General features: G+C 55.7%; 2 protein-coding genes across 2 annotated transcripts; both read right to left on the bottom strand.

Moving 5' to 3' along the window:
* Window positions 1–12,399: 12,399 nt before the first annotated feature.
* On the bottom strand, window positions 12,400–15,112 carry LOC128774523 (testis-specific Y-encoded protein 1-like). The gene is made up of 5 exons (XM_053893589.1): window positions 14,426–15,112; window positions 13,129–13,206; window positions 12,861–12,972; window positions 12,577–12,722; window positions 12,400–12,471 (listed from the first exon to the last, which is right to left on the bottom strand). Exons 1-5 carry the CDS (start codon window positions 15,110–15,112, stop codon window positions 12,400–12,402), a joined length of 1,095 nt encoding a protein of 364 aa, XP_053749564.1.
* A 6,918-nt stretch (window positions 15,113–22,030) lies between these two features.
* LOC128774545 (testis-specific Y-encoded protein 3-like) lies at window positions 22,031–24,581 on the bottom strand (the record flags this gene model as incomplete). The annotated part of the gene is made up of 6 exons (XM_053893611.1): window positions 24,399–24,581; window positions 23,439–23,597; window positions 22,669–22,746; window positions 22,413–22,524; window positions 22,175–22,320; window positions 22,031–22,081 (listed from the first exon to the last, which is right to left on the bottom strand). Coding segments are annotated over exons 1-6 (729 nt in total), but the record flags the coding sequence as incomplete, so codon positions are not given.
* Between the last annotated feature and the right edge of the window lie 1,703 nt (window positions 24,582–26,284).

Here is a 26,284-nt window from a genome sequence, read left to right as displayed (position 1 = left end):
GTGTGCGCCTGCGGCTTTGAGGCTGAGGGAGCTCCAAGCCACGCCCAGGCCGCTTCACTGCCTTCAGGACCAATCATAGGGACGGTGGCGTGCGTGGCTTCGGCGGTCCCGCCCCTAGGTCACCCGGAAACTGGGGCGCGTCTGTTGCATAGGCAGGAAGGCTCTGGGCCCCGTGCAGTGCAACTCCTCCGGGGGGCTTGCAGCCGGCCCTCTGTGCGCTCTGGGTGCCCTGTTTGGCTTCTGGCCATGCGAAAGCGACCTTTGCATTCCACGCTGCGCTGGGCACGCGGCTATCTACACACACGGGTAAAGGGGGACCTCCCCGCTTTGCCCATTTACACCGCCACCTTTGTTCATTGTGCCCCTAGTCCGACAAATCCACTCAGCGGATCACCTTGGCTGTCCGGGAGACGCATGTCAGCTGTGCGCCTGCTGTCTGTGCACCCCGGTTTTCCATCTGCTCAGCCTCCTTTGCATACTCTCTACGTCCATCCTTGCTCCCAGAAGACATGTATGTCATGACAGCAGTCTAGCAGTGCACCGGCTAGGGAAGGTCGGTGACCAGAGGTGTGTGACGTGGAGAGGACGCCACACTAGGGGAGGCTGCGTATCATGCGCGCCGCTCTTGCCGTTTGTCCCCGTTGCCTGGAAAGTGACACACTGGCAAGCACACACCCCCCTCTCATGATGGGCTGCCCATTGCTCCCGTGTGTGGCAGTGCACAGGAAAGACCCGTGACCGTGGGCCCTGGGATTCCTGGAGCTTGTGTCTGTCCCACAGACAGCGGTCCCCTTCCTCCCACAATGCTTGGCCATCTTCTCACAGGGACCCTCCCCAGGCCTTCGTTGGCCGTATGTCTGTTCATCCTGGTCCCATTTCCTTTACCACTCACTTAGGCGGCAGGCTGCCATGAGCGTGGGCGCTGGCTCAAAACACTGTCCCCCTGTGCCACAGGCAGCGTGATTTCAAGGGTCTCCGAGAGGTATCGGGGGGTTGGGGGATGCAGTGTTGGGACCCAAGTGAGGGACACGCCCCAGGGTCTACATGAAGCCACATGACCACTTTGGGGAAGCAATAAGCTGCAGACGGTGTGCAGTGAGGGCGATGATGTGGTCTCCCTCCCTGTCAGGGCAGTGGTGATGTGGACTCCCTGCCGGTCTATGTCAGACAGCATAAGCTACACACACACACACCACACAGAGCCACTGCAGGATTGGAGGCTCGAGATGCATTGCCTGGCCAGGCACCACACTCATGCATTGCCTTTTCCCTTTGGTGGAATGCAGTGTTCCCCTACCTCTTTATGGGACCAGGAGGCTGCCAGGCAGGCGGGGGATTCTAGGATTTCCAAATTCGTGTGCCGGGCCCTCTGGCCAACATGTTGCTTCCGTGACACAGAAGAGGTTCCTCCAGACTCGCTGGGCTATGTCAGGATACGAACGGGGTACAGAAATGCTCCAGGGTGGCTGTGATATATGAGGCAGCACACCACCGCTTCAGGTGACAGCAATGCATAGAAACGCAGGTGGATGGGGGGAGGCTGAACAGGTGGTAGGGGGCTGAGAGGGGGTGGCCAGTGTGACCGACAGAGAGGCAAACTCTTACCCAGAAAGGGAGAGGAACAGGTCCAGTGGTGAGCCCTCAAGCTGCCCTCAGCAGAGGACGTAGCGGGTGGGCAAGACAGGAAAGCAGGCCCAGACCCTGGTGCACCTGACCTATGCAACTCACTCCCTCCAGAGAAATGGGGCCTGTCAAACTCCCACGCATCGCCGGGAGACCCCGTGGCAGGAACGTGGGAACAAATCTGGGTCCCAGGTGCAGGGACTGTCTGGGACAAGCAGGCAATGCCTTTCAGTTTGAACAACACCTACCACAGTATTGGGGTCCCGGGGCCGGGCCCCAACTTCGCAAGGGACTCTAGACCAGCCAGGCCTGTCTCTGCAGGGTCATCCAGGAGGATGTTCACCGAGACACATACCCTGGCTGGGACCACAAGGCCTTGCGATGATCCCCTAGGCCGCTCCAGGAGCAGGGCCAGGCTTACTCATGCTCTCTGCTGCCTCCCTCCACTAACGCCCACTTCCTTGCAGGGAACTTTGGTCCTCCTCCACTGCGCCATGGGTGGCCCAACCCCAACTTGCCCCTGGCCAAGGCAACACAGGACGAGCGGACCCAGGCAAAGTCCGAGCTTTCCTCCCGTCATGAAAGGTGATCAGCTAGCTCCGTGTCGATCCCAGGCGCGAAGGGATTGCACTCGCTGCACTTTGGCACGGGAGCCCCCCCTTACTCACCAAGTCAGGAAAGCCCCCAGTCTCTTTCCTTCGCTTGCCAACGGCCTACACACACTCACTCAGGCACAAAGATGCACGGCCACGCGGCACGTGGACACAGACACGTGCACGCTGCCAGCACAAACGCTAGGTCTCAGGCAAAAGTACTCACAGGCGCCAGCCACAATACATTCACAGACACACTCTAGTGGACCTGTGCACTCACTCATGCCCTCTGCCACATCCCACTCACGAGGCTAGCTCCTCCTCACGACTCACACTTGCTTTCCCCCCTCACACAGCACGTGCATTTGTCCTGGGGCCCAACCTGGCTGAAAACTAGGGCAGATTCAGGACCTCCATTGGGTCACGGAAGCTTGCATTGAGATGCCAAGGAAAGAGAGCCACAACTGATACCAACCTTCCAGTACCAATGGCACCGGAACATGGCATGTGGAGAAACACCAGCTACGACTAGGTTCCCTGGCTCCTCGGCTCCTGCCCTTTCTTCAGACCCTCTCAACACTGGGCAGTCCCTTGGGTTTCAGTACCTCCCAGCTGGCTGCAACCTACAGGGCAAGGGCCAAGGGACTGACCTTTCTCAGTTCACATGTATACCCAGCTTGTGTGGGCTGCCTGGAGGCAGTCACGGCTTAGGAGGTCTGGATGTGCTCTGACCCCTGGTACTTGTGCGTTCCTTTGTGTGTTCCCCTGCAGCCCTGTGCCATCAGCAGCCTACTCCGTCCATATGGACACGCACAGCTCACGGAAACCCAGATGCACTGATACTGTGCAAGGACAGCACAGAGACAGAGAAAGAGAGATGGAGGTGCGGGAGGGAGGAAGCGTTCCCTCAAGAAAATGATCACAGGGACTCAGAGACAGACAGAGGCCAGAGGGACATGGAAGGAGGCCGAAGAAGGAGAGTAAGTCACCACTAGAGACAGCCACAGAGGGGGAGTGTGTGTGTGTGTGCCCGTGCCCGTGCGTGTGCGTGTGAGTGCGTATGAATGAGTGAAATTGTCTGGGACTGAGACAGGGGTGTTGCCACGATTCCTGGACTCTCGAACGCCCTCTTCCAGCAGAATGGAGGCCCGGTATTGTCAGGAATCTCAGCGTTTTCCGGAACAGGACTCCCTTGCTTTGGGGCCCTAGCCCATCCTCAGGCTAGGGCCATAGAGCAGAAGGAGTGGGAACTTGAGGCATGAGGCTCCAGACTAGGCCCAGCAGGTGGAGTGTCAAGGCCCAAGGTTTTTAAATGCCTGCTGCCTCCTTCTGGAGCCCACCAGCATTTGGGAAGCACGCCCACGGCCCCGTGGCCCTTCGGACACTGAAGTGGCTGTGGCTGTGGCTGTGGCTGTGGCTGTGGCTGCGGTGGAGGTGGGGGAGAGGCAGAGGCAGAGGCAGTGAACTTTTTGACCATGGGTCCTTGGGGTGAAGGCGCTCCAGGCTAGACCCAGACAGTTGGCTGCTGTTCAGGAACAATCAGCTGGAGGGCAGTGGGCGTGGCTCCAGCATTTGAGCCCCTGCCTCCCCTCCCAGGTCTGGAGCAGGTTCTCTGCCTCCCCCTCCAGGGTGACCTCCCTGTTTGGTACATGCCCTTTTCCGCTTTGTCACCGACCACAACTTTCCTGTGGGATGTCTCATATCGGAGAACTGGTGCTACAGATCTCACCTCTTTGGGGAGGAGCCCGGATGGCAGACAGCATGGAAGCTTCTTAAGTGTCTCGCGTGCATGAGATACAGCCAGACCAACACTAAACCATCCTACCCACCCAGGAAACTGACTGGAGGATTAGCACAGCAATCTGCATATCCTGAACCACCGAATTCAGCAGGTACGTGGCATGCAGAAGTGAACTTGGAGAGCGAGGAGGCATGGGAAGGGAGGTGCTTTTGTGCGCGGAGAGGCGAAGGAGACTGGGCAGGTGGAAATTTTACTAACTTTCTTTAATACTCTTCTACATTATTCTTTCCTTTTGTGTCTATATTCACAGATTCTATTTTACTCCCATCTTCTCCTTTTAGTCTACTTCAGTGTATTGGTTTTTCAAATTCTCACAACATTTCCCTTTTTAATATTTTTTATTAGTATTTTCTAAATTTTTCTCCACTCCCACGTTTTTTTCTCTCCTGTGTCAAAACCACTTTCAACACCCAGGTGAAACATGCCTAGAATCTAGCATCATTCATTCCATTATTCACATGTGTGTTTTTAAGTTTTTACTTTTAACATTTTATAATTTGAATATTTCATTGAATTTTCTACCTCATGAGTTCCTTTTCTCCATTCAAAATGACAAAGGGAAGGAATTCACCCAGAAAGAAAGAGCCTGAAGAAACGAGAGCCAGGGATTCAACCAACACAGACACAAGCAAGATGTCTGAAGCAGCATTTAGAAGCACGATTATGAGAATACTAGCTGCAGTCCAATGTAGATTAGAGTCCCTTTGTGCAGAGAAAAAATGCAGTAAAAACTGGCCAGAATGAAATTAAAAATGATATAACTGAGCTGCAATGACGGATGGATGCAGCGGTGTCAAGGATGGATGAGACAGAACAGAGAATCAGCGATTCAGAGGACCAACTTATGGAGACTATGGAAGCAGCAAAATCGAGGGAGATTAAGGAAAAGAGCACAATTGAAGAATTGGAGAAATCAGTGACTCATGCAGAACGAAAAACAACATCAGAATCATAGGGGTCCCGAAGAGGAAGAGAGAGAAAAAGGGGTAGAAAGGTTATGTGAGCAAATCATAGTGGGAAATTTTGCTAACCTGGGGAAAGACACACCATCAAAATCCAGGAAGCACCGAGGACCCCATCAGATTCAACAAAAACTGACCCTCAGCAAGGCATATCATATTCAAACTCACAAAGTACTCAGGCAAAGAGAATCATCAAGGCAGCAAGGGAAACAAGTCCCTAAACTACAAGAGAAGACAGATCAGGTTTGCAGCAGACCTATCCAGAGAAACTTGGCAGGCCTGAAAGGAGTGGTAGGATACGTTCAAAGTGCTGAATTAGAAACATCCACAGTGAAGAATTCTTTATGCAGCAAGGCCATCATTCAAAATAGAAACAGAGGAAAAAGGTTCCCAGATACACAAAATTTAAAGGAGTTTGTGACCGCTAAATCACACCTGCATGCAATTTTAAGGGGGGACACTCAGAGGGAAATTGATATCTATCTGTCTATCTATCTATCTAACTATCTATCTATCTATCTATCTATCTTTATAATTATATTTATATATACAAATAGATATAGAATTATATATATAGATGTATATAGACATATACATATCGATATAGATATAGATATATAGATACAGTTAATACAATACATATACATATACATACATACACATACACATACACATATACATACACATACACATATACATATAGATGGAGATGGAGACGTAGATACAGATATAAAGATATATAGATATGTTTTCCTCCAACTCTTCAAACAAGATAATGGCCATAAAATCGTGTCTTTCAGTACTACTTTAAACGTCAGTGGACTGAATGCTCCAATCAAAAAACATAGGGGAACAGAATGGATGAGAAAACAAGTTCCATCGATATGCTGTTTACCAGAGACCCACTTTAGATGTGAAAACAACTTCAGAGTGAAAAGAAGGGGATGGAGAATCATCTGTCATGCTACCCGTCAACAAAACAAAGCCAAAGTAGCCATACTTCTATCAGACAATCTAGACTTTAATTTAAGACTGTGTCAAGTGGTACACAAGGCCATGATGTCATAATTCAGGGGTCTATCCACCAAGAAGACCTAGCAAATGGATACATTTATGTGGCGTATTTGAGAGCAACCAAATATACAAACCAATTAAACGCAAACATAAGGAACCTCATTCTTAGTAATGCCATCATAGGAGGAGACTTCTATGCACTCACTCACTGCAATAGACAGATCATGTAAACGAAAAATCAACAAGGAAACGGGGGCTTTGAATGACACACTGGACAAGATGGGCTTCACAGATATGTTCAGAACATTTCATAATAAAGCAGCAGAATATACATTCTTCTCCGGTGCTCACGGAATATTCTCCTCTATAGATCATATGCTGGGGAAAACAGTCATCCCTAAGGAAGTTCAAAGAGATCGAGGTCACACCGTGCATATTTTCAGACCACAACACTAAGAGACTCGAAATCAACTACAAGAAACAATTTGGAAAGGTAACAAATACTGGGAGACTGAAGAACATCCTACTAAAGATTGAACGGGCTAAGCAAGGGTTGAAAGAGAATATAAAAAGTATACGGAAGTCAATGAAAATGTATATGGAAGTCAGTGATAACACCACAACCCAAAACCTCTGGGACGCACCAGGGTCGGTTATAAGAGGACCTATCTAGCAAGTCAGGTCTTGCTAAAGAAGAAAGAAAGATCTCAGAGACACAACCTCACCTTACGCCTTAAGAGGCTGTAAAAAGAACACCATACGAAACCCAAAACATTCAGGAGACAGAAAATAACAATGATTAACGGAAATTAATGCTATTGAAACCAAAAATCAAACAAAACAAAAACAAAAACAACCTCAAACAAACAAACAAAGAAACAAACCAAAATAGGAGAACAGATCAATGAGCCCAGAAGCTGCTTCTTTGAAGGAATTACCAAAATTGATAAGCCAGTCATCAGTTTGATGAAAAGGAAAAAGGAAAGGGCCCAAATAAAGAAACGCAAGAATGAAAGAGGAGACATCACAACCAACACAGCAGAAAGGCAAACAATAAGAAGAGAATATTAGGAGCCATTATTTGCCAATACAATGGGCAATCTGGAAGAAATGGACAAATTCCTAGAAATGTATACACTACCAAAGCTGAAAGAGGAAGAAAAGGAAAATTTGAACAGACCCATCGCCAGTAAAGAAATCAAATTAGTAATCAAAAACCTGCCGGAGGAAGAAGACTGCAGGGCCAGATGGCTTTCCAGGGGAGTGCCAGCAAACATTTAAGGAAGAGTTAACACTTATTCTCTTGAAGCTGTTCTCACAATAGAAATGGAAGGAAAACTTCCAAACTCTTTCTATGAAGCCAGCGTTACCTTGATTCCAAAACCGGAAAGAGACCCCACTGAAAAGGAGAACTATAGGCCAATTTCCCTGATGCACATGGATGCAAAACTCCTCAACAAGGTATTAGACACTCGGATCCAACAATACATGAAAATGTTATTCACCACGACCCAGTGGGATTTGTACCTGGGACGCAGGGCTGGTTCAACATCTGCAAAACAATTAACGTGATTCCTCACATCAATAAAAGAAAGGACGAGAACCACAGGATCCTCTCAATCGATGCAGACAGAGTGATGGACAAAATACAGCATCCTTTCCTGGTAAAACCCCTCAAGAAAGTAGGGATAGAAGGAGCACACATCGAGATCATAAAGCCATGTATGAACGACCCAACGTGAATATCATCTCAAGGAGCAAAAGCTCTCAGCTCAAGTCACGAACGAGACAGGAATGTCCACCGCCTCCACTGTTATTCAACACAGTATTGGAAGTCTTAGCCTCGGGCCTCTTCATCCTTCTGCTCCCCCTCTGCAGCTACTGCTCTTCCAGCCCTGGCTCTACCTTTCCTCCTCCTCCTCTTCTTCCCTCTGCTCACGTCCTCCTCAATTTCCTCCCCAGCTACTACTGCTCTTCGACTCGTGCTCCTCCTCTTGCTCGTCCTGGACTTCCTCCTCCTCCACTTCTTCCCTCGCCTGCACCCGATCATTCACTCGTCTTCCTCCTCCTGTAACTCCTCCCAGTCCTCTTCCTCCATCTGATCCTCCTCGTCCTTCACCTCTTCCTCCTCCTCCTCCAACTCTTCCTCCTAGGACTCTTCCTCCTTCTCCAGGTCCTCTCCTGCTACTGCCCTTCCTGCCCTACCTCTGACCTTTCACCTCTTCTTCCCTCTGCTCTCGTCCTAGTCGACTCCGTCCTCCAGCTGCTCCTGCTCCTCTGGCCCGTAATCCTCCTCTTCCTGGTGCTGGACATCATCCTCTTCCATTTGTCCTTCTCCTGCACCCAGTCATTCACTGCTCCTTCTCCTCCTCCTCTTCTTCTAACCCCACCCAATCCTCTTCCTCCAACTCCTCCTGCTCCTCCTCTCCCTCCACCTCTTCCTCCTCGGGCTCTTCCTCCTTCTGCTCCTACACTTCTACTCATGCTCTGGAACCCTGGCTCTATCTTTTCTCCCCACCCTCTTCCCTCTGCTCTCGTCCTCCTCAACATCCTCCCCCAGCTGCTCCTGCTCCTTTGGCTCGTGCTCCTCCTCATCCTGGACATCCTCCTCCTCCACTTGTTCCCTCTCCTGCACCCAATCATTCACCCTTCTCTTCCAGCTCTAACTCCTCCCAATCCTCTTCCTCCAACTCCTCCTCATCCTCCTACTCCTCCTCGTCCTCTTCCTCCTCCAATGCTTCCTCTGGACATCCTTCTATTCTCCAGGCACATCTTTGTCCCTTAAGACTACCACAATCTCCTCTAAGGACGGGAGCAATAGATCTCGCACTGCCCCCAAGTCATCCGCAATGAGCACCGGACCCTGCGGATGGGCTCTCACAGGCCTTTGTGTCCCTGCAAAAGGAGCCTGGCAACCTCCCAGGCCTCCCGGGGAGACTCGGTAGTGGGAACCTGGGAGCAGCGACGGGATCCCCGGTGCAGCGACACCCAAGGGATGGTCATATCGTGCTCTGTCTTTTCAACAACACCTACAGCAGTATCGGACCTAGAGGCCGGGACCCAACGGGCCTCCCACGCGACCCCTGACCAGCCAGCCTTGTGTCGGCAGCGCCATCCAGGAGGAAGCTCACCGACACGTATGCCAGGCCTGGGACCCCAAGGCGCTTCGATCACCCCCTAGGCGGATAAGGTCAGGCCTAGGTTACTGCATGGGACCTGATGCATCCGTACAGTCGTCCCCAGTTCCTTGTAGGACAGGTCGGACATCCTCCACTGGGCCATGGGGTCTCCATGCTGTCAGCTGGCAGCAGCCAACACATGACCAGCGGTACTGGGACACCGTCAAGCCTTTCCTCTCATGCTGGACGGTGGCCGTGTGTTTACCGAAAGCCCTGTATGGGGGCCACGGGCTGCGGGGAAGGCAGGTAGGTGGGTGGCCAGGCACAGACGAGACCACCCGCTGTGATCCCGCAGGGTCACTGGGACTTCACTTCCATCTGGCCCACACGCAAATTCTAGGGATGGGGCTTTGGGGGCAGTGCGGAAGCCTTGCAGCTTCAGCGTCAAGGAGCTGGGCACACACACCTGTGGGCACAGCCGGCAGCAGACTGGGACCAGTGTTCCTCCCTAGGCCCCTTTGACCGTCCACCACCTGAGAAGAATACTGGAGGGGCTGTACGGCTTTAGCCTCCCCAAAGCGCACACACAGTGGGCCATGTGCTGCCCACTGTGGTTTGGGGCAGGGCGGGGGGAGCCCGGTCAGAATCCTGACCACAATGTCCACAGCATCCTCTGTCGACATGCAACCGCTGAGACACTGAGAAAGGAACCCAGTTCCCCATTTACATGAGGCCAGGAGTCGACAAAGCCTGAGGCTAATCAGGGTCACCCGCACAGGGACTGAGAGGCGCATTCTGGCACCACTTACATGCAAGGGGAACACAGTTCTGGGACACACCTTGACATGTCCCCAGCCCAGCTGCAGCGACAGTGGTGATCTTGTGCTGCGGGGAGAGGTGTTGCTGGCAAGGAACTGTCCCCTCAGAGAGCAGCTGGCAGGCTGCTCACCTGCCCATCCACACATGGATCACGCACACCACCCTGCTATGGCACCCCTGGGGGACTCAAGTCACCTGAGGTCTAGGGTCCCAGCTCCTCCCTTTCCCTGGGCCTGGTGCACAGGAAGCAGAGAGGAGAGCCCCAAGGAAGAGCTGACTGGCGACAAAACATGGCTCGTCTGCCAAGAGCAGAGATTTTTGCTAGACGGCTCCCTCCAGGGAAATACCTACGCCCTCTGCACACCACGTAGCCTGACAGGTTGGGTTCCCTAGCTACCCTGTGCACAAAGCCTGGGCACACCATGTAGCCCCTACGTATTTGCTACTGTCGGCCCACCAGAGCCACTCACACACACACACACACACACACACACACACACACACACACACACACTCACTCCCACATAGACACACACTAACACACACACAAGCACACTTACTCACAAGTGGTCCACTGGCCACTGGACACAGGCTGTCCTCCCCTCGGCCCCCCTCTTGACCTTGCACCAATCTCCCTTTTGCATCCTGACTTGAGCCCCCTGGCACAGCAACGATTGCACCCATCCCAGCGATTACCATCAGGACTCAGGAGGGAAGGGACTGCACTCTTGTATTCTGGCACCTGACCGTCCCACATAAGCACCTCATTCACACAGACCGCTGTGTCTCTCCTTGTCTCTCCAGTGGCCTAACCACCCACTCCTGCACACACAGAGACACACGGCTACGCAATCGCACGAACATATGCACGCTCACACTGCCGGCACCACCACGGATCTCAGGCCCAGTTTGCCACAGACGCCCACACACACTCGCACGAACTCACGCTGGATCTCTGCCCTCGTGCGTACTCTCTCCATGCATTCCCACTCATAAGCCTCGCTGCTGCCCACAACCCACACCTGCCCCTCCCCCTCACACATCTCCCATCCTGAGCCACTGTCTGAGGACAGGGCTCGGGGTCAAAGGAGCCCCGGGTGTGGGAGGCAGCAGCAAGGTATACTGCCATCGACTATGAGAAGGCTGCCTGCTCCTGAGTTGTCCGGGGACATGTGGTCTTAGCTCTGATCCTGACTGGAGGCTTTGCTGACTGGATTCTATCTCACCAAGGACACAACACCCCTCTGGGAGCAAGGGTCCTGGATGAAACCCCCCCGAGTCCTGGCCACACTGTACCACGACCCAATGGACCAATTTGGTCCCACTGTGCAATCCCCTTCCCTGCCTTTCGGCTCTGGCCTATACAATAAATCTCCAAATAACAGGTCTGTCTCTTCCTCCTCCTCCTTCCAGGCTCTTCCTGCCCAAGAAGGCAGGCCTCTGTGCACATGGCAACACCGGCCCCACCCCAGTACTGCACCTCTCCTGCACACACAGAATCACCCGGGCAGCGGCTAGGACAGTCACACTCAGGTCCCGTTCTCGTCGAGCCTCCTTGCGTCCCCCATAAACACACACAAACACATACACAAAAACAGAAGGGTTTTTAGCTTCCTGTATGTGTCCACATAAACATCGTGGAAACTCTTCAAGGCTGCCACACGTTATCTCTTCCTCAATTCTCTCCGGGGCACGTAGAAGACAGGAGACTCATCCACCCATCTCTTCCAGCACTGGTGGCGTCCTCCATTGTTTCTGCATGGGCAAAGATAGAAGCTCTGCGCCATTCACGCCCACACAGATGCAGAGCCCCTGACGCATGTGGGCACACGCAGACACATTTGCGTACACGCGCACACACGCACCCCCACGCAACAGACACCAAGAATGATACGGGATATTTGCAGATACATCCCAGATGGTGTCACTCTTGTGCCTCGCCCTTTTGCGATCCCCCTTGCTTTCTCACCCAGGGATTCATTTCCAGCCCCCAATGGCCTTGGACCAGTTCTAAGAATGGCTGTCGGGTTGCGGGAGGACATGGCGTGGTGGGGCACATGGAAGGAAGTGCGAGATTCTCACCACAGTGGCGCCTGGGGACACGGCAGCTCCTGACCCAAAGACTGGCAGGCAAATCCAGACTGAAGGAGCAGGGGGAAGCCCGGGACAGGGCGGACATCCACGGGGAGCATTTGTGGTGAAGCACTGCTCCTCCCCAGTTGCTCTCCAAAGCCCCAGCCCACAGCACAACTGCATTTGGTTTGCAGGCTTCGACCCTCTGTGTGTTTGCAGCTGAGTCTCTGCAGGTCCCCTGTCATCCTCCCACCCTCTCCCCATGCTACCTGTGTCCCTGTGTCGGCGGACCTTCCATTTCCAAGCCAATGTGTGGCCCACGTTCCCTTGCCCATACAACACGCAGGTCAACACACCGCATACTGGGGTCCTCACCGACACGTGAGCACGTCAGATCACTGTCTTCTGGTCCCTTCCTCCCTCAGGTAGTACTGCAGGGGATTGGGCCACAGGTCCTCGATGATGATCTGGAAGAGGACACAGGCCGGCGCCACATTGGGCATAGCCCACTCTCCTCTCTGGCCGGGGGCCACCCACATCCCCACTGCTGACGAAGGCCTCAGGGGCCCCACCTCGGCAATCCTGTTGGCCCCTGGGCAGCTGTGCTCACACAGCCAGTTGAACAAGTTAAGGCTGGTGGGGTCATGCCTGCGACTGGGAGCTCCACGTTCATAATCCCAGAACCACTGGACTGGAGTGGAACGCGATGTCCTGTAGCCTGCAGGAAGAGAGGATTTGAGGAGCAAGCTGATGGCCTCCTCCCCACCCACCTGCCCCTCCCCCTCCCCCTCCCTCCTGCCCCTGATTCATGCTCCTCATCCCCCTGCCCCGCACCATCATGGGACCCACACCCTACCAGCAAAGCTCAGCTGATACTCCTTAATGATCTCTGGGTTCCGGAAGTACGGGTTGGCCCCAAAGAAAAACATCACTCTGCAGCGGTACTTGGGATGGCCCACTTCTTCCACCTGCCGTGAGCAATGGGACAGGAGGGGGCAAGTGTCCTCCCTCGGGGTCCTGAGCTACTTGCCTGGCTGTGAGGGTGAGCACCTTTGCCTCACCTTCTCCTGCCCAAATCCCACACCCGACGGGACGGCCCCCAGCCACAGCCTCCCCGGTCTCACCTCCAAGTCGACCACGTAGCTGAGCACGTCTTTGTCCTGGGCACCGATCATGGCCGACAACTGGGGGTGATTCAGAATCTGTGCTGTGTCAAGGAGCTGTGCCTTCAGATGCTGTGGAAACAGACACAGCCCCCCTCCAACCCTCCCAGGCTAAGAGCAAGGGACTAGATCACGGCATGTGCAGAAAGACCAGGAAACACTAGTCCCCACACTCCTCAGCCTCTGCAGATGCATCAGACCCCATCGACACTGGGCAGTCCGTTGGCTTCCTGTACCTGCCACGCTGTCTGCACACAGCAGGGAGAGACTCCACTGCCTGCACGCCTCACAGTTCCTTCCTATATCTGACCTGTGTGGGCTGCCAGCAGCCCATCATAGCTTGTGATGTCGGCATGTGCTCTGACCCCTCCTCATGGCTGGGTTTCTTGGCATATTCCCGTGAAGACCTATGTTGTCACCAGCCTCCTGAGTCCAGATGGAATAACATGGCTTACAGGAACCCGACTGCACACTTACGCTGCAAGCAGAGGGTGTGGGAGGGAGAAAGAGATCGAGAAGCACGGACGAGGAGGGCCGAGGAGGGAAAAGGATTAGACACAGTGACACAGCCAGTCCGGAGAGAAAGACATGGGTGGGACCGAGCCGGAGCCTGAGGACAGAGAGGGAAGCAGGGGTGGAGATACCAGGAGAGAATCCTCTGTGTGTGTGTGTGTGTGTGTGTGTGTGTGTGTGTGTGTCATGTGTCAGGGTCTGGGGAGGCAGCTTGTACCCCATTCGGAGTGGGTCTCAGTCGTCCTACTGTCTGGCAAAGGGGCGTGGCGTGGTTCCACTAAAGGTCATGAGTGTGTGTCTGAAATGCTCTCTTTTGAAGGAACTGCTAGGAAACGTGCACAGCCTGTGAATGTGAAGGTGGGTGTGCGGCCTGCGTAACTCTCCCATTTTGCAGCGAAATGTTTCCTTGCCTTATCTGCTCTGAGTGAAGGCTGCTTTGTGCTACCCTAGCTCTGGTAGCATGGGGACACATGGCTCGTGTCTGCAAGTAATATTTGAGACCAGCCTGCAGGCCAACGTTGGCGGAGACCTAGAGGAAACAGACCCAGTCACCAAGTCCCCCCATCCCCAACAACCGCCCCTGTCCAAGGCCTTACACTGGATCCCAGACCACACCAACCCAGGGCCAGGGACCATTCCCCAGCTCTCCTCTCTGGGGGCCATCGCCCTGAGGCACCCTGCTCTCAGTGCCCAGCCCTCCTGCACAACAGCCCCCGCCATCACCCACCAGCACAAGGAAGGATACCGCCTGGGCCCAGAAGCCAGGGATGTGCTTGATGATGGCCCTTCTGTGATCCAGGTAAGAAATCTGCCTCCGAAGAATCCTGCGCTTCAGCCGCCATAAGGCCCTGGAATCCTGGGCATTCCCAGCGCTGATCTCCAGCTGAAGACGCTCCAGTGCTGCCAGCGGGTCCTGGGCTGAGGCAGGACGCAGCGCTGGCTCTTGCTGCTGCAGCGGCTGTGAGAGCTGGGGCCCCTCCTCCGCCTCTGCATCTGCCTCGCGCTTCTCCTCTTGCTCCTGAAACTCCTCCTGCTGCTGTCTCTCAACTTCCACCTCCTCCTCCTCCTCGTGCATGTCCTCTGCTTCTGGCTTGGCTTCCTCAGAATTCTCCTCTCCAGCCACCTCATCCTTGGTCGCCTCGCCGTCCTCTTCCTCCTCCCCGATCACCACCTCAGCCGCCACCATTCCGTCATCCAATATCAGCACCAATTCCTCCGCTGGGCTTGCCACCTGTATCTCACACCCGGCCTGGGTTTCCTGCACAGGATGGGCGCTTGCCGCCCCTGAACCTGGGGACTGCGGCCAGCCCACGCCCTCCAGCGCCCCTGCATTCCCGCGGGGCCGGGACTCTCCACCTTTCGCATCCGGGACGATCAGGGCCCAGGGTCGGCGGGAATCTCCGCTTTGTCCGGACCGCGACACGCTGGCCATGACGCTCGGCCCCGGCCCCAGTGTAGCTAGGGCAGCCTCAGGACAAGGACAGGAAACGGCAGCAGGTGGGGGGAGCCTTGGCCGCAAGACCATTAGCTCCCTGAAGCCTCCCGCCGCAGCCCGCCAAAGTTGAGCGCAGGCGCACAGGCTCTGGGATTTGAGGACTCCGCATTGGCTGTGGCTGCTGTGGAGGAGGGGCCGAGACAGAGGCAGTGAAGAGTGTGCGCATGCGGCCTGGGGGCGAAGTGGTTCCAGGGCAGGTCAGGCCAGCTGGCCAGGTTCGGGGAGCAATCAGTTGCAAGACAGCAAGACAGGGTGCTGGCCGCCAGCAAGCGCGCGCCAATGGCCGGTCCAGGCTCTGGAGCGAGTGCCAAGGTGCCAGCGTGGCCCCCGTTTGCCGCATGTCCTCTTCAGCGCTGTCACCTTCCAGCCTTCACTTGCGAGGTCCCCGGTATCGCGCAGTCTGTGGTCGCTTGTACACCCTTTCCCCAGAGGCCTCACTACGGGCACCAGAGCATTCAGCACAGGATCGTCCACGCCGTGAGCCACTCCCTGCTCCGTGCCTTGCCCCTTCTTCATGAAGCTGGGGCAAAGCCTGGAGAAGTCCTTAGTGTCACGCCTACCGGGGCCACATGGCCGTCCCCACGGTATCTCCTCGTTGGCCGTCAGGCTGAGGGCGGCGGTAAGGTGGGTGCCCACCCAGAACCAGTGACACCCACCCTAGACCCACCCCACCGCCATGTCCTTGCAAGAACACAGCTCAGTAGACCTCACTGCACTGCAATGCAGAGCAAAGAACAACCCCCAGAGCACCATCTGCCACTGGTGCCCTACTGATCTCCGTACAGAGCGCCAGGGAGATGGGGTAGTAGGATTTAGCAGCTTGCTCCGGTCCTGAAATCTAACCTTCCACTAAAAGGAGGACGACTCCAACCACGCAGGGCACGTAGGGGCCCTTCACCGAGAATTGCAGACTTGTCTGTGTCTGTCTCTGAGAAAGCCCCGTGCCTGCTTTCACTAGTACACACGAAAGCAGACGAGTTCCCTTCCCATTTCCCAGGCACCAACAAGAATTCTGAAGAAGCATGCACCCAGACACAGAAGGTCCACTGAGAGAGACAGTGAAAAAGAGACACACAGAGAGACAGAGCTATAGAGGGAGAGAGAGAGACACGTGCTAGCAGAGCAGATGAAGGAAGGACGAGTGGAGGGGAAGACCAGCCTGGAGAGGGAGAGTCCGGGGAGATTGGCGGGAGAGACAGGGAGGAGGAGCAAGACAAGAAGAGACAGAGGGGCACCTATTACAAGGAAGACAGGCGGAGACAGGGGGAGGCATTAGTGATGGAGAGGAGGGAGACGAAGACAAAGAGAGCTGGAAGGAAAGTGGGAGGGAGGGACAGGAAGAAGACAAGGGAGGGGGAGGCAAGGAGAGGGTAGGAGGAAGGAGAGCAGGGGCAGCCGAGGCGGAGACAGGTGGGCTGACTCTGAAGACAGGGCAACTGCAGTGTGCACTCTCTTTCACCTGGTGAAATTCACCTGTGCAATTTGCACAGAGACGAATGCTCTACAGTGGTCAGCCCTCAGCACAAAAGGCACCGCTCCCACCTGGACCTTAAGGGCAGTCTGAAACGATCGCTGAACTAGGAGGAAGCTGCAGTGAGGTCATTCGGGGTGAGGAAGAGGGCACCGCAGGGAAGAAAACAAGGACCCGTTCCCCACAGGGCTGCTGGAAGTCCTGTACTTACCAGCAGGAGACAGCAAACGGGACTGCCGGAAAGACACAGCAGAGATTTAGGCACAGCACATGCGGGAAGAAATCACGTCCCAAAGCTCGGCAAATTCAAGCAAAAGCAGAGGCTGCACATCCATGAATGTCAATGCTTTCCGAGTGGAACCAACGAAGTTCTCACAGATGCCCAGGAAATGTGCTCAACTCTGAGGCCCCCTCGCCTCTGGCAAGCTTCTCATCCAAAGCGACTCATTACAGAGAAAGTGTGGACCGTGTGCAAAAGAGCCAAGGTCTCCTTCGGATCCCCGGACGCAGACAGGTGATCCGCCCAGTAATTTCAAGCCAACGTATGGTGATAAAGGTTACCTTCCACCACAGTGATGGAGGAAACTCGCACCCGAGGGGAGGACAATGAGTGAGAACCGCATCCCAGGCTGTAAGCTAAGGACAGACCATCAAGCTGTATTGGAAGGTCACGAGACCGTGACTCAAATGTCTGTACAGACACAGAGCGTCTGCAGAAGCACGAGGGCTGGATAGTTGTAAGCAGGTAGCAGGATTTCTAAGTCTGGGCTGCCTGTATGATACGAAAGGCTAACACGTGCAAGCAGAGCTATGCCCATGTGATGCGGATCAGCCTCCTGAGGCGGTACTTTGTACCCTGTGGAGGACCTGGGAGACGCATGCAGGCGGGCTCCTTGTGCACCTCTGCCACCAGGCACACGTGTGGGAAACGTAGGGCCAAAGGGTTTGCCGCCGGGCTTAGTGTGGCTCACCCTTCTGCGGGTGCATTGAGCATCAGTGCAGAAAGCACTGGGCTCACTGAAAGAAGCCAGCCCCTGACAGAAGCACAGTGGTGGTGAGCCCTGCCTGATGGATTCCTGAGGAGACTAAAGGAGTTAAAGGCATGCAGTCCACCAGAGAGTAGAGTGGTGCTAATCAGGGGAGGGTGCGATGAGGAGGTGTCGGGGCTCGGGTGTGAAGATGCAGTCATGCCATGTGCATGAGTTCTGGAGATCTAACTTGCACAGGGCAGCCGTAAGCAATGCTTCACCGCCTCGTCAGATTTCTCAGAGGCAAGTGCTCTCACCACACACAAAGAGGGGTCGCTGAGAAATGTCCCGGTGAAGGTGGCTGGACGGAGCGCTTGCACGTGAAGGATACGGGCACATCCGTCACTGCCCGTTGTGTCCCTCAGGCACGCACTAGTCCTGGTGGACTAAGCTGAGCTCAGAACCCAGCAGTCAAAGGTGTCAGCCTCGTTCCTGCAAACATGGATCAGACTCCCAGGTAGGACGTAATGGACAAATTAGGGACCAGAACACACAGGAGGCACAGGGAAACGAGACACACACTGGCAGGGGGAAGTCTCTCCCAGCCAGGAACATGCCACGTGGCAAAAGAGTAAGTGGGAAAACGTTGCCGGTCCGCTTTTCACAATTTACGCCTGCATCTGCAATGTGCAGGCCAGTGACGTTTGAGCCCCTCGGGCGCAAAGGGTTTGAAAACAGAAGGACAGAAAATAGAGGTGTGACGGAATGCTCACAGCAAGCCAGCTGCATTTGGGGACATTAACTGGCTGGCAGTGAGTGCATGGCCAATCCTCTGACGAAGGTCCTACAGGCACGGAAGGATTTCTGGCTCCTGGAACATAGAACAGAACACGCAGAAGCCCCTCCACCTGACAGCAGGACAGCAACTGGATCTGTCAGTGGAAGAAAGGGGTTGAATGCAGAGGGAAGCACACTCAAGCGCAGAAGCATACACCAAAGACAAGACAGGCCACCAGAGCCACAGCTGACCCAACACACAGGTGTGCAGAGACGAAGGCGGTTACACGGGTACAGCTGTGCCCACTTAGGCCAGGCAAGGAGGCATCACCAGAGAGGTGTCGGCACAGGCAAAGCCAGGAAAAGACACAAACACGCCAGGGCTCACTCAGGGAGACAGAGGAGCACAGGCAATGCGAGACATTTCCTGTGAACAGAGAACAACGTGACGATCCCGACAGGCCAATGAGACACGTGTGGTTCAGAGACATGGAAGTCAGAAGGCTCCTGAATTGCTGAGGGTGTCCTCTCTCGAGGGACAGCACTCTGGAGCCCACACACGCTGATGTTGGGGTGGAAGAGGCCGCTGGGCAGCAGATACAGTTGTGCAGGGGCTTTAGCAGCTCCTGGACCCTAGGGCTCCCCGGGGAGAGCTGCGGATACGGGAGGACACCCGGGGATGCCGGGTGTGCAGCATGAGGGCTGTAATCCCTCAGACACAGAGCACCGAGGCCTCTGCCCACGGACCTCAAGTGTCCACACTCGAGGGTTTGGCTCTGGGTGCCGTGAGTGCATTCCACACCCACACCTTGTCCGTACCTTGTCTTTGGGACAGGCCGGGCGGAAACGTCACCCTGGCCCCTAAGGAGGTATTGGCTGGAGATATTAACATGTGGGGGACCCTGTGTTCACCTGTCCCGTAAAGTGTTCCTGCTCGGCAAGACCTATCAAGTAACGGCCTGCTTGTGCAGGAAGATGCCCCAAAGGGCCCAGCCTCATGACCACTGAGGCCGTATTCCCACTGCACAATACTGGCCATACTTTCTTTGGATGTTCACACCCAAAGACTCGGGTCAGCACTGGGAGCTTTTCCAGGGTACCCTGACATTTACCCATCAAGCAGCTGAGAAGACGTGCCTCTCCAGCCAGTGTGCAGACAGCAGCGAGAGAAAGGCCTGCCTTCCCTTCTAGAGAGTGCGACAGCCTCTGCCCTGGAAGAGGTAAGGCTTGGTCGCACAGATCCTCAACTCCACAGCGTGCTGACACCCCGCTGACCGTGTTGTCTGCATATGATAGGGGCAAGAGGCCTCCATGCATTGGGACTGCCCACGCCTTCTCTGGAATAGACCCACTGCAGAGAAGGCTCTTGTACTGCAGAGCTGTGCAGTGGGGATCCTGGGGAGCTTGGGCAGCTTGGGAGACAGGAATATTAGTGTCGGGAGGTCAGTGTCAGGCACGCTGTGCTGGGGGCCGTGTTACATGGGGATACAGAAGAGCCTGCGATGGACAAGGCTGAACTCTGTCGACTGCACTGCTCGCACGGTGGAGCTTTTGCCCCATCCCTAGCACAGACATCTCTGGCAAGCAGCCATCTGCTGTGTAAGGAGTATCCCAGCACTCACGTCTTCGCAGGTGAGGCTCGTCCCAGTCCTTTCTAAGCTCCAGGCCTGCCGGGGACCTCTGCACAGAATGCTAAGGCCTCACAAGTCCATCGTTCCCTATGTGGCTGAGGCAGCCTTTGTCCTGGCACTCAGGCAAAGGAACACAGGCTGCCTGGGACGAGGCGACCTCCCTGAGCGCCTGCTGGTGTTTGCACTTGGGAGTCTTCTCACAAGTCTCACATGGCGTGTTGGACACACGGCTTAAGCCTGTGGACACAGAGGAAGAGCATCACCCGACTCATCACGGCTGATGATGAGAGGGCAGAGGGCACACGGGAGAGGTTGGCGTGTTCGTGCCCTTGAAGAGCCCCACCTCCCCGCGACCCTCCCCTCTGTTGGCTTGCAATCTGGGCCACCCATTCGTAACCAGAGGTCTTTTCAGAAACAGCAAAGTTCACACAAGGGCATCAGCACTAGGACTCCTTCAGGAGTCTTGTGTGTGTGTGTGTGTGTGTGTGTGTGTGTGTGTGTGTGTGTGAGAATAAGTGAAGCGGTGTTTGGGAGGCTCAGCTTCAGGAAGTGGAACCAGAAAAGTTCGCTGTGATTTTGGAGTTGCGTGAGACTGTAGTGGGCTGTTTTCTCTGCAGTGTGTATGTTGTCCCTGTCAACTCTGCCTGAAGCAGAACTTCATCGGTCTTACCCACCCACTCTGCCTCTGGTCCCTCGGTTCCTTCCCCTGGACGCCAATCTTACAACCTGCTCACAATCCCTCAAATATGTGTGGCTGGTCCTGAGATCCTGACCTTGTCCACAAGACAGTCTGCATTGGTAGACGTCTGAAAACCAGAGGGTAATCAACCCTGGGAATTCCTCCCTGTGTGGCGGTTCAGTCAACATGACTGAGGGTGTCCCCATGCGGGATTCTGGGGGCACCATCATGGACATGCCCAATCCCTGAATATTGGACATCCCTGGCCTGTGCTGGCCTCTCCGTTTCCTTGAATTTCCTCATTTTCACAGGAAAGCTATGAACCTGGGCACTGGCCTTTCTCTCAGGTTTGTGCCCTGGCCTCCCTCACTCAAGTCCCCATTGCTTCAATCTTACTGACCTCACATGCAATCCCAATGTGTGACCCATCCCTACGGACAATGTCCTACGTCCCGCCCTTCCTTGGAACTCCAATGTGCAGGCACAGAACACTTACACCTCTGGACAGCCGCATGTATACATGGACACGCCCCAGAGCGAACCTGAGAGGAAGACACACACAAACACTTCATGCTGTTTATCTCCCATTCTATATTTCTTCAAATGTATTGGACCCCTGCCCTGCGCCACGTGTCACCACCACCCTTGTCCTTATTTCATGGCCAGGAGAATCTTGTGGACCATCGGTGAGCATCGGAAGGGTTTCCACTGGGGTCGATGAAGTGCGACGCTCCTTCATACTCTTCTCAAGATCGTGCATATCCCTGGGATATATGGGTACACACAGACAGACAGACAGACAGACACACACACACACACACACGCACACACACACACACACACACACACAGGACAGGTGAGAGTCTTATCTTGGCCCTGAGTAAGGTTGCTTGAATGTTTCCAAACGGAAAGTAGGATGGGAGGGTGTGATAAGCTGTGCCAAAGCTGACAAGGGGATCCAGAAGCCAGACAACATGTGGGATGGTGGTAGGAGGCCTGAGGGTGGGGTTCATGGTCCGGGAATGACAGTTGTCACCGTGCTATGTGATGAGCCAGCTTTGGTTGTCCCGCTTTGCTCATTCTTTTTGTCTAGCCCCCTTCCCACCTTCAGGCTCCCCAAAGGGGCAAAGCCTCTTTGACACGTTACTTCTTAAGACTCCCTGTCTCAGGCTGATGCCCTTTTGACCTGGGGTCACCTCCTGTGCCGCTGTGAGTCTCGGTGCCTCCATGCAGAAGAGAATTGTGCCCTGGACCCCATGACACACATTTCCGTGCCCACACCCTTGGCTGCTCACCTCTTTCCCTCTCAGTTCTCTCTCCTGGGGCCTCCTTCATCTTGAAATACGGCAGGGGGTTGGGCCAAAGATCCTCTATGATTATCTGGTAGGGGAGACAGGCCAGGCCTCAGGTAGCTATCCCACGCAGTGGGGGAACCCATGAAAATCACCTCCCTTCCTTGTTACAGGGCCCCACCTCAGCAATCCTGCTAGAGCCGGCAAAGCTGTGGTCAGAGAACCAGTTGAAGAAGTTGAGGCTGCTGTTGTCATGCCTGCGTCTGTAGGCCTCCTGTCTGTACCTTGGGTACCACTGGATGGGACTGGAATGAGACGCCCTATACCCTGCAGGAAGACGAGTATGTGAGAAGGCGCCAGAGAACTAATCACATTCAACCCTGCACCCACTGCCGCCCATGCAGTCAGTGGACACTTACCATCAAGGCCTAGGACATACTCCTTCGTAACGACTTCATTCTGGAAGTAGGAGTTCTTGCCAAAAAACAGCAGGATCTTCCGGCATTCCCTGGGAAACTTGTGTTCCTCCACCTGCCGTGGTACAGTGGGGCAGAAATGTGAAATCTTGTTCCAGGAGACCCGCCCTCCCCTGAGGAAGGAACACATCACTTCTCCCCACCACCTCCCCTCCCCACACAGCCAGCCACCCACACCACCTCCCACTCCCAGGCCGACCTTCAAATTGGTCATGTGGCGAAGCATGCTTTCATCGGGCTTACTAATCAGGGCTGACATCTGAGGGTGGTTCACAAACTGCCGCAGGTCAAAGAGCCTTCAGGTGCTGGGCGTGAGAGAGCTCGAACCAGAGAACCAGTGTGGACAGCATCCAGGCGTCCTCCCCCCGGGACTGGCGTCCTCCCCCAGGGTCTCAAGCCCTCCCCACAGGCTGCGTCCAGGCCCACGGGGTCTCAGGATCGCGCAGGGCTCTGCTAGACACGCACAGGAGGCTGTGCATGCCCAGACGCCCGCAACCACGCCTAGCTTTGTGTGCTCGTGAGGACACTGAGGACGCTTACTTCCACACAGCCAGACAGCACACATCCGGTCTCGCGCCGACCAGTGGGCATTCACATCGCCTTCCCCGCAGCAAGATGCTTAGCGGGACCCAGAAACGTGCCCCCACGCGGCTTTGTGTGGGAAGAAGCCCTCGGTCATTTCCCCGACCTGGCCTGGACCTCCACCGCCACTCCCCACTCTCCCAGCGCTGTTTCCGTGCCAGGTGCGACGTAAAGCACACATGCCTCCCCCACCCCGGCACTGCCCTCCTCCCACACTCATTGCAGAGCCAGGACCACCGGATGGGATCACGTTTGCACGTTCCCGGCCACTGGAGCGTGGCTTAGCTCCAGTCCCTGTCCTGGGTTCCTCTAAATGGCACCTCCCTTTCCTTCCTCTTGCGCAAGCCCAGCCCCCTGTGGACCCTCCACCAGCAGCAGGAAGGATACAGCCTTGGCCCAGAAACCACGGATGCCCTGGATAAGGGCACCTCTCTGCTGCAGATGTCGCTGCCGCCTCTGCCACATCCTGAGTTTGAGTCGAGCGTGCTCCCGGCTGGCTTGTTTATTCACCGGCTGTAGCTCTATCTGAAGGGCCTCCAGAGCCTCCAGAGCCTCCAGTGGGGAAGGGCAAGGACGGAGGCCTGACTCTACCTGCTCCTTCTTAGCCTGCTTCACCTGCAGCTCCTGGGCTTCTTCCACCCATCGGCCTTCCTGCTCACTCGGCTTCTGTTCCTCCTCCACCCGCTCCTCCTTGTCCTCCTTGCCCTCCACCTCCTCCTCGCCCTGCTGCTGCTCCTCCAGCGCTTCCTTCTCCTGCTCCTCTTCCTCCTCGGTTTGCAATTCTGCTCTCCCTTTAATGGCTCGCACGCCTTCCCTTCCTCCTCCTGCTCCTCCTCCTGGTCCCCTTCCCCTGCCACTGCCGCCGCCAATGCCTCCACCGCCACCGCCGCGGCCGGCGCCGTGGCCGCCGCCGCGCCCGCTTCTATACCCTGCTGCTCCTGCTCCTCCCCTTTCATTTCCGCCAACTCCTCCTCCTTCCGCTCTTCCTCCTTCTGCTTGTGCTTCTGCTGCTCCTCCTCCTTCTAATCTTTTACTCCTGCTGCCTCTCCCCCTCTTCCTCCTCCTCCTCCTCCTCCTCCTTCTGCTCTTCTGGTCCTGCTGCTCCCCCTCGCCCTTCAGGTCCTCCTCCTCGTGAACTTGGACCTTCTCCTTCCCCGGCTCCTGCTCCTCGTCCTCCTCCCCCTTCTTCCTCTGCTCATGCCCCTCTTCCCCAGGCGCGTCCTCTTCCGCGGCCGCCACCTCAACCTCCTCCTCCGCCAGGCCCCACAGCGCCTCCACCGCCACTATGTCATGCACCAGCGGCACCGATATCTCGCTGGGGCCGCCCACCTGCCTCTCGGGTCGGGCCTGGCCTTCCTGCACAGGCTGTTCGCTTGTGGCCTGCGAGCCTTCGGCCTGCGGCACCTCCGGCCCTGCCGGAGACCCAGTGTCCCCACGGGCCCTCGTCTCTCGACCGCCCCGTTCCCGGTCGAAGGCGGCATGGGGGCTCCGGGCATCCCCAGTGTTTCGGAAACACGAGTCGCGCAACATGCGGCCCCGGCCCGAGACACCAACTGTGGCTCCTACCGACGACGAAGCGGGAGGTGAAAGCACGGCCCCCCTCCCCAGACCCAGTGAGTGGAGCCCTGAGGGCAATGGCTGGCAACTCGCTCCCCCTTCCTCCCAGAGCCCAAAGGTCGAGGGGGCGCATGCGCATGCGCATGCGCATGGTGCTGTACCCAGGATGCCTCGGCGGTGGCTATCGCTATGCCGATGCTGCCTCGGAGGCCTTTGTGGTGAGAGGTGTGCGCCTGCGGCTTTGAGGCTGAGGGAGCTCCAAGCCACGCCCAGGCCGCTTCACTGCCTTCAGGACCAATCATAGGGACGGTGGCGTGCGTGGCTTCGGCGGTCCCGCCCCTAGGTCACCCGGAAACTGGGGCGCGTCTGTTGCATAGGCAGGAAGGCTCTGGGCCCCGTGCAGTGCAACTCCTCCGGGGGGCTTGCAGCCGGCCCTCTGTGCGCTCTGGGTGCCCTGTTTGGCTTCTGGCCATGCGAAAGCGACCTTTGCATTCCACGCTGCGCTGGGCACGCGGCTATCTACACACACGGGTAAAGGGGGACCTCCCCGCTTTGCCCATTTACACCGCCACCTTTGTTCATTGTGCCCCTAGTCCGACAAATCCACTCAGCGGATCACCTTGGCTGTCCGGGAGACGCATGTCAGCTGTGCGCCTGCTGTCTGTGCACCCCGGTTTTCCATCTGCTCAGCCTCCTTTGCATACTCTCTACGTCCATCCTTGCTCCCAGAAGACATGTATGTCATGACAGCAGTCTAGCAGTGCACCGGCTAGGGAAGGTCGGTGACCAGAGGTGTGTGACGTGGAGAGGACGCCACACTAGGGGAGGCTGCGTATCATGCGCGCCGCTCTTGCCGTTTGTCCCCGTTGCCTGGAAAGTGACACACTGGCAAGCACACACCCCCCTCTCATGATGGGCTGCCCATTGCTCCCGTGTGTGGCAGTGCACAGGAAAGACCCGTGACCGTGGGCCCTGGGATTCCTGGAGCTTGTGTCTGTCCCACAGACAGCGGTCCCCTTCCTCCCACAATGCTTGGCCATCTTCTCACAGGGACCCTCCCCAGGCCTTCGTTGGCCGTATGTCTGTTCATCCTGGTCCCATTTCCTTTACCACTCACTTAGGCGGCAGGCTGCCATGAGCGTGGGCGCTGGCTCAAAACACTGTCCCCCTGTGCCACAGGCAGCGTGATTTCAAGGGTCTCCGAGAGGTATCGGGGGGTTGGGGGATGCAGTGTTGGGACCCAAGTGAGGGACACGCCCCAGGGTCTACATGAAGCCACATGACCACTTTGGGGAAGCAATAAGCTGCAGACGGTGTGCAGTGAGGGCGATGATGTGGTCTCCCTCCCTGTCAGGGCAGTGGTGATGTGGACTCCCTGCCGGTCTATGTCAGACAGCATAAGCTACACACACACACACCACACAGAGCCACTGCAGGATTGGAGGCTCGAGATGCATTGCCTGGCCAGGCACCACACTCATGCATTGCCTTTTCCCTTTGGTGGAATGCAGTGTTCCCCTACCTCTTTATGGGACCAGGAGGCTGCCAGGCAGGCGGGGGATTCTAGGATTTCCAAATTCGTGTGCCGGGCCCTCTGGCCAACATGTTGCTTCCGTGACACAGAAGAGGTTCCTCCAGACTCGCTGGGCTATGTCAGGATACGAACGGGGTACAGA

Source organism: Panthera pardus, unplaced genomic scaffold, assembly GCF_024362965.1.
Source record: "Panthera pardus isolate Hobbes unplaced genomic scaffold, ASM2436296v1 HiC_scaffold_333, whole genome shotgun sequence".
Classification (NCBI taxonomy): Eukaryota; Metazoa; Chordata; class Mammalia; order Carnivora; family Felidae; genus Panthera; species Panthera pardus.
This window is presented reverse-complemented; position numbering and strand designations above follow the sequence as displayed.